This window comes from Poecilia reticulata, linkage group LG21 (assembly GCF_000633615.1).
Source record: "Poecilia reticulata strain Guanapo linkage group LG21, Guppy_female_1.0+MT, whole genome shotgun sequence".
Taxonomy (NCBI): domain Eukaryota; kingdom Metazoa; phylum Chordata; class Actinopteri; order Cyprinodontiformes; family Poeciliidae; genus Poecilia; species Poecilia reticulata.
The window spans coordinates 1300328-1308421 of NC_024351.1; the positions used below are offsets into that span (position 1 = coordinate 1300328).

The 8094-nt window shown below is 44.6% G+C and overlaps 2 protein-coding genes across 4 annotated transcripts in view; one reads left to right on the forward strand and one right to left on the reverse strand.

The window, feature by feature from the left end:
* Positions 1–2264, reverse strand: part of bub1 (BUB1 mitotic checkpoint serine/threonine kinase) — an 11872-nt gene extending 9608 nt beyond the window's left edge. The window contains exons 1-4 of the mRNA XM_008397031.2: positions 2069–2264; positions 1899–1958; positions 1000–1141; positions 131–327 (exon numbers count right to left, since the gene is read on the reverse strand). Of these exons, the coding sequence (XP_008395253.1) occupies positions 131–327; positions 1000–1141; positions 1899–1958; positions 2069–2091 (422 nt within the window). The 5' untranslated portion in view covers positions 2092–2264. The remainder of the gene's footprint in view (positions 1–130; positions 328–999; positions 1142–1898; positions 1959–2068) is intronic.
* Positions 2265–3940: 1676 nt separating this feature from the next.
* The window catches only part of LOC103457091 (heterogeneous nuclear ribonucleoprotein Q-like), a 6051-nt gene continuing 1897 nt past the window's right edge, over positions 3941–8094 (forward strand). Inside the window, exons 1-7 of one of the 3 annotated variants that reach the window (XM_008397029.2) lie at positions 3941–4044; positions 6290–6467; positions 6775–6893; positions 6958–7179; positions 7248–7424; positions 7501–7636; positions 7710–7915. In XM_008397029.2, coding sequence (XP_008395251.1) covers positions 6290–6467; positions 6775–6893; positions 6958–7179; positions 7248–7424; positions 7501–7636; positions 7710–7915 — 1038 coding nt within the window. In that variant the 5' untranslated portion in view covers positions 3941–4044. Of the gene's footprint in view, positions 4121–4673; positions 4901–6289; positions 6468–6774; positions 6894–6957; positions 7180–7247; positions 7425–7500; positions 7637–7709; positions 7916–8094 lie in introns of those variants that run through there. The other 2 variants (XM_008397028.2, XM_008397030.2) reach the window with 2 other exon arrangements.

Below are 8094 nucleotides of genomic sequence, written 5' to 3' on the forward strand. Positions count from 1 at the left end.
TTAGCATTAGCTTCCCTTAATGCCATGTTGGTAGCATGTTAGCATTAGCTTCCCTTAATGCCATGTTGGTGGCGTTTAGCATTAGCTTCTTCTACAAACACTGTTGGTTTAACGTGCTAGCTGTACTCACCTGTACTCGTGGAGCAGCGTGTCCTCCGGCTGCGCCTGGTTCTCCAGAGCCTTCAGGTAAACGGCGTCAGCCTGATCCTTCATTCCCTTCTGCTCAAAGTGCCGAGCCCAGGCCAGGTACAGAGCCGCCGTCCTGCTGCCGACGCCGCGACTGAAGACGTGAGCGTACAGGGTGGCGGGGTCCGCGCGGTAACTGGCCTGGAAGACACGGTTTCCATGGAAACCTGAGCAATGCAACGCAGCTTCCAGCGTCAGGGATGACAACAGTACCAGACCTTCATCATGAGTCCACTGAAAACCTGATTCAATTAAATCTGCAGAAGACCGAGATACTAAAGAAGGAAGGAAGGAAACAAGGAAGCAAGGGTGGAACAAAGAAGTAAGGTAAAAAGGTAATTTTATTTTTATAGCACATTTTCAGCAACAAGGCAATACAAAGTGCTTTACAAGGTTTAAAAGGAAATACAAACAAGGAAGGAAGGGAGGAAAGAAGGAATGAAGTAGGAACCAAGAAAGAAAGGAGCTAATGAAGTAAGGAATCAAAAGAAGGAACAAAGCAGGGAAAGATGGAAAGAAGCAAGGAAGGAACTTAAGTAAGTAATGAAGGAAACAAAGTAAGGAAAGGAAGCATCCTTCTGGCTCCAGGAACGATTTCAGTTCAGTAAATCTGTGACTGGTTGGATTTTAATGAAAGCATTCAGATTCACCAAGCTAAGCTAAACCTCACCAAATCACACCTCCATGTTTCTCCATCAGGAAACTTAAAGGACTCGCTGTTTGAGGAAACTAGCTGTAACTAGTTCTAGTTAGCTCCAAGTAACTGAACCAATCAGGATGAGCGGTTCGGTCCTGCTGCTCAGTCCGACTTACACATCTGATGCAGTAGTTGACGTAGCGGACGTCGTTGGCATATTGATCCACGTTGAGGAATCTCTGGACCAGCGCGTCAAACACCAGCGACATCTCACTGCCGCCCCCTGCTGGCTGCCTCCGCTCCAGGAAGTCCACAAACCTACAGGAACAGAAACGTCAAAAACGAAGCAAGCGACGTTTCTCTGGGCCAGCAGGCAAATAGTTTGTTCAGCTGAATTTGTATGAATTCATTGGTCTTCTTTACATTCTTTACTGTATTTATGTCATTTGAACTTCCTTAGCCTGCAGCAACAAACAATGAGGTGATTCATTTCAATTCAGATGGTTAATATTTTTATCATAATCCATTTTATTTGTGGTTTTATTTCTGGTTTAGGTTATTGTGTTTTATTTTGGTTATTTAAAATTCTACTGTTGAGCGGTCATTACAAAATTAAAGTTTGTTGGTTTCTGAGAGAACAAACTTGCATTATTATGTTGAAGATTCTGCTGAATTTGGGTTATATTTTGGTTTAATTTTGTGTTTTTGTTGTTCAGACACATTTCATGGATGTGTGTGTTTATATAAATATGTTCAAGACCGAATTAAAATCAGGGCTACCTGAAAACCTTCACTGAAATACAGAGAAATGGCCTGTACTACTTTATGATACATAAAATAATTATTTTTCAGAATTTGTTGCATCTTTTCCAGTTTCTAAGACCCATTTTCTCCACCTCTAGGTTAAAGCTGTCAATCAGAGGAGACTTCCTAGGGCCTGAATTAACTCATCAGATAAAACTGTATTATATAAAACGGAAGAGAAATTGATTTTGAATTCAAGCTCATTTATATGTCTTAAGTCTTAATCTACCTCGGTTCGGATTAAAACAGCAGAATTAGCGGAACGATTTACCTGTCCCACGGATCCAGCGGGTCGTCTCCGCTGTAGGAGGCCAAACTTTCTTCAAAACACCTAAAAAAGGGGAAATATGGAGACAACTTTAAGGAGGAAAGCCCAGCGTCCAAAATATGGCTAATAACTGGTGTTAGCTACCGGAGGCTAACTCGGGCTAACGTTTTTACCGTAAATACGAAGCGATATCCATCTCAGCTCGGATTAAAACTTGGCTCACTATTAATATAATCACCTTATGGATAAATAGAGATTATATTACTGTGTAAATTTCTAATTATAAGCACTTTAACTACAATAACAATTCCTGTTGCTGCCTCTGTTCCTGTTACGTTTGAAATTTCGCGCTCAACCAATGAGCGTCCAACAATGCATATAAGGCACGCCCCTGATGAGAAACAGGAAGTGACGTACAGAGTTGCGGAGGTTCTTGTCAGCCTGTCGGTACAATCAAAACTAGCTTAAATTAAACCAAAATAATAATAATTTAAAAAATCACAAAGTAAAGTACATTGAGTCAAAATAAGATAAATCAATATTTTTTTAATTAAAGTGACAGTCATGAATTGTTCATGGACTAATCATTAAAATGATAAAACACAGATAACTTGCCCTTCCTCCTGACTCCACAGGGTTTTTTGTTTTCTAGCTTTCACTTTCAAAAGTCTTCCCATTAAGCTAGGCACTGGTGGCAACATATCTAGAGATGCTCATGTCTTTCCTACTGATCCTCTCATGAAGTTGTTTAAAAGTTAGAAAACTGTTGGTTTCACCAAAAATATTTTCAGAAAGAAGCAGTTTCCAGCAGACTGTGCTAATGGAAAGCAATGAATGATGCATTAAACTATTAACCAACACTAGAAAACAGTGATAAAAGCACCGGGGGAGATAGTGGCTCAGAAAGATGGAGGGAAGATGAGAGGGAAAAAAAATATTTTTATCACCAAATTTAACCTGTTTTTTATTGTTAATGTAAAATATAAGTTGAAATAACATTTAAATGTTATTTTCCATGCTCATATCTTTCTTATTAGCTGTCAGGCTGCTTTGCTGATGTGTAGCAGAGTGAAATGGATTATAGTAGCAAGGCAAGTAGCAATAATAATAATAATAATAATAATAAAAATAATAATAATAATAATAATAATAAGTGAGAAAAACATTCCAAAAGTTGATGTTTCTTCACATATTTTGGTATGAAGAACAAAGTTAAATACTAGATAAACTTGGGAATTGGAACAGATTAAGCTGACTTTGAGTCTGTCTACATTACTGGAAGGATTGGGGTGAATTGGGGTCCCCAAACCTTTTCCTGTGAGGGCCACATAGCTTTTCCCTTCTATGGTGGGGGCCGGAGTCAGTTCGTAACAGAAGGAGTTTTTCACGTTTATCACCTGCGCTGCCGGTAATTTTTGACGGGGGAACGGGAGGGGGGTTGGTTTCTCGATTCATTTTTACCCAGAAAGCACGTGGGTAAAAATCGTTAGTGAAACGGTCACTGGGACTGACTAGTATATTTTCCATTGAGGGGAAACCTGGAATGCAGCGTTCATAACAAACACGTGTGTTCATCTGCTCTACCACCAGCAAACAACCGCACTGATTAAATAACATAAAAGTCAAGCAGTTCCCTAAAAGTCCAACATATAAACCGGAAAATACAATATATGAAAAACAATCTGAATGCTCTCTGGTGTTGTTCGGGGACCAAACATGGCTGCGGGGCCGCAGCCTGGGGACCACCGCGCCATGGGATCCCTGACCATCTTCACTGAATCATTGTCTGTAACTTTGTTACTGTTTTGTGCTGTTATTACCATTTGGCGGGTGATATGATGGTGCATTACTGCGTTTTGACCTTATTATGACCATTAAGTCATGTCACCGTCTTTTATTACAGCATGAGTTATACATTAACTATGTGTTAGTGAGTCGCTACTACACTAACTGGTGTATACAGTGATGTCAGAGTTATTACCGGCTCCGTTTCCCGCCGTAACCCAGATGAATGAAATCGGAGCAGCCCCTGAATCCCCCCCTCAGAAACCCCGTTTCTCTAAAAGGGAAGAAGCGAACCTCGGGACTTTACCTCGCCGCCATTTTCTAACCCGGGGTGAAAAAAGGAAACCAAGTGAACATCACCAGGGTCAGTATTCCTCCCTAATTCGGACCACCAACACCACAGCGGGTCAGCATCGTGCATTCAACGTTAGATCCGCATGGTATGTACCCGGAAAGGCTTGCTTTTTGGAGGGTGGGGTGTCGAGCTAGAGCCGGTGGTGGATGCTGTTCGCTCCGGCCTCTGCTGATGGCTAACCGGCATTTTGAAGCGGTGAAACGGTTCCACTCTAGTAAAGTGACACTGCCAGAGAACATGAGGTAACTTCAGCTACATAAAAGCTCATTATAATGAAGAGGAGATGAAGACGTTTGCTTGTAACGCTGAGGCCTACAGAAGCCTGCGCTGCCGGCTAACTCCGGCTAACAGCGTGTTGCTGTGAGGAAACCTGCAGGCTGCTCCAGCGCTCAGTTTAGCTGGTACAAATGTTTATAACTGTTGGCAGAGCATGGATACATGTTGGTTTCTGTGCTGAACAGGTTCGGCTTCAGTTATCATGTGCAGAGAACACATTTAATGAACTGACAGCTCAGTTTCTAACATTATAAACAGGACGGTGGCGCCAACAGTCCGTTTGTTCCGAGCACACTTCCAGAGGCGGTCTCTGATTGGCCCGTTGAGAGCAGCGGTAAATAGTCCAGGTGATCTGATACTGTTGTCATGGAGACCTCGCTTTTACGTTGAGCCAGTTCCAAAATAACAAGATGTAAACCTGAGGAAATGTGATCCGTTTGTGAAAATGCTGAACAGCAATCCTGCCGCTTTCACTGACACGGGATCCGGACTGAACTTTGACCTTAATTTGGCTGAAAACAACAACAGAGCAAGAATTTACAGAATGAAGCTTCCTAATATCACTAACTACAGGTTTCTGGATTAAAAGGTCAGCCTGTCATTTTCATATTAAAACAGGTTTTTTTTTAAACAAAACTTTGTCAAATGAATTGGTCAAAAAATAAAATATCTTTTAAGACACTAAGATCAGGTTTATAGGTTAAATGTCATATGGCTGCAACATAGACAACAAAAGTTTGGGGATAATTTGTGTCAACAAACCTGCGATCTTTGAAGTTTCTGCCTTTTAGTTTAGTCTCTTGTAATAATAACCTCACTCACTCTTATTTTCTACATTTTCACTAACACAAAATAGAAAAACTTCACAGTATGAAACATGAAGACTGGCTTTAACATGAAGCAAGTTTATCCATGAAGTGCAGCACATCGATGTCATCGGTAGTGAAAACAAGTAAACATTGGAGCATTTTCATTGATTTCTGCTGATCTTCATGTAATCAGTCCGAACAGCCTGGTGTTGTGGGGATGATGATGTGATTAGCAGCAGCTGGTTGTATTGATCATTTGTTTTGGCAGCAGGAAAAGGTGAAGTTTTCAATCAGCTTCAGGTCAAAATGTTTCTGCTTTTTTATCTCATCAGTCTTTCTTCCAGCTGCAGGTTTTAATAAGGTGGGATTTTGATCTTGTTGAACGTTTTGTGCTTCCTGATGAAGAGGAGCGGCTCTTCCTCCCAGATGTTGACCTCACAGCTGCAGCTGGATGAATGTTTTATTAGAAATAAAACTAAAAGTCAGATTTATGAGCCACGTTGAGGACTGAAGTGATTCTGACTGGCGGCCTTTAATTAGGCCATAAATCTGCTGCAGTTCTGTCACTAACCAGAAGTGAAGGATGAATTATTATCATAATGTCTGATGGGACGGCCTGCCAGCATTAAGCCAACAGTCAGGCCTTCTGTTGGTTGACCTTTGACCTCTAGGTGAAACTGGTTCTCCAGAACTTTGTGGTTCGGTTCAGCAACGCAGCAGAAGAAAAAGTTCATCATCCAGAGAACAACAATAAGTCATGCTAATGCAAACTGAGCTCATGATTCATCATGTGATTTATTGATTTATTGATTATTGCGACAGGCATAAACCCATATTGTTTAAATATAAACTGATGGAACTTTGTGGGTTAGACCTGTTTTCCTCTCATCACTTAAACTGGATCTTTAGACAGTTTGGATGGAAAAATAGTTTCTGAATCAAATCATAGAATAGACTTTATTGATCCCCGAGGGGGAATTGCTTATTTGTTGAAAGCTGCTCCATCTTAGGTAATAAACACAAAGTTTGTAAAATATATAAGAGTGGTAAGTTCAAAATGACTAAATATAACAAATAAATAAATAACAAGCAGATGATGATCCTAAAACTGGAGGCTGAAACATTAAAGTCACAGAACAGCTGACTGGTTTCTGGTCGCTTCGATCCAGATGTCTGCAGATTTGGCCACAGATCACCTGAACGGGAACGGCACCGAGGAGCCCATGGAAACCATGGAAACCATGGAAACCACGGCAACGGTGACCCGCTCCGAACACTTCCAGGCTCTGCTGGACGCCGGCCTGTCGCAGAAAGTAGCCGAGAAGCTGGACGAGCTTTATGTAGCAGGTCAGGACACACACACACACACACACACACACACACACACACACACACACACACACACACACACACACACACACACACACACACAGCTGCTCTGGAGGAGGAAACATCACCGACACGCTGTCTGCGTTTCCATAAGTGTTCAAAATGTTCAAAAACATCCAGGTACAGTGATGCCAACTCCCACCTGCAGGTGGCGGTATTTCTTACCTCCACTGGTACAGTCGATGGATTGACATGACAAATTGACCTACTTAAGTTCTAAAAGATGTTTGTGGATCCTGACCTGATCTGACCTTTGACCCTGCAGGCCTGGTGGCTCACAGCGACCTGGACGAGCGCGCCCTGGAGGCTCTGAAGGAGTTCAACGAAGACGGGGCGATGCAGGTTCTGGTCCAGTTCAAGGAGAGCGACCTGTCCCACGTTCAGGTGAGTTTCCCTGGGCGAGGGGGCGGAGCCAGCGGCGGCATCTGACCGGTCTGTGCTCCTCCAGAATAAAAGTGCCTTCCTGTGCGGGGTGATGAAGACGTACCGGCAGCGGGAGAAGCAGGGCACCAAAGTGTCTCCGGCCTCCAAAGGTCCAGACGAGGCGCGGATCCGGGAGCTGCTGGACAGAACCGGCTACACACTGGACGTCACCACGGGCCAGAGGAAGTACGGCGGCCCGCCGCCGGACGCCGTCTACGCCGGGTCGCAGCCCACGGTGGGAACCGAGGTAGGCCCGCCTCCCGCAGGCTGCTGCTTAGCAACGGCCCCGCTCCTGATGGCTGCCGCTCCCCGCAGATCTTCGTGGGGAAGATTCCCCGCGATCTGTTCGAAGACGAGCTGGTTCCTCTCTTCGAGAAGGCCGGGCCCATCTGGGACCTGCGGCTGATGATGGACCCGCTCAGCAGCCTGAACCGCGGCTACGCCTTCGTCACTTTCTGCGCCAAAGACTCCGCCCAGGAGGCGGTGAAGCTGGTAGGTCCGCCGCAGGCCGCACGCCACGCACAGACCCAGCCGGTCCCGGTACCAGAACCTCTCCTCTCTCTTCCAGTGCAATAACTTTGAGATCCGGCCCGGCAAACACATCGGCGTCTGCATATCTGTGGCCAACAACAGGCTGTTTGTCGGTTCCATTCCCAAGAGCAAAACCAAGGAGCAGATCGTGGAGGAGTTTTCTAAAGTCACAGGTAAGAAGCGCTCACGGCGCCGGTTCTGATGGGTCGGCCCGACCTCACCTCTAGCTCTGCTGTGTCCGTCCAGAGGGTCTCGGTGATGTCATCCTCTACCACCAACCCGACGACAAGAAGAAGAACCGTGGTTTCTGCTTCCTGGAGTACGAAGACCACAAAACGGCGGCGCAGGCCCGTCGCCGGCTCATGAGCGGAAAGGTCAAGGTCTGGGGCAACCTGGTGACGGTGGAGTGGGCCGACCCCATCGAGGACCCCGACCCGGAAGTTATGGCCAAGGTGAGTCAAAACCCAGAACTCAATGAGATGAAGGCGAGATTAAAAAAATACCCACCTGAAACCTGCTGATGTGAGCTCACCTGATCGGATCTGCTGGTTACTACATTAGCTGCTGCTAACACTACGAGGAGCTAACAAGGCTACCAGGAGCTAACTACATTAGCTGCAGCTAATATTAC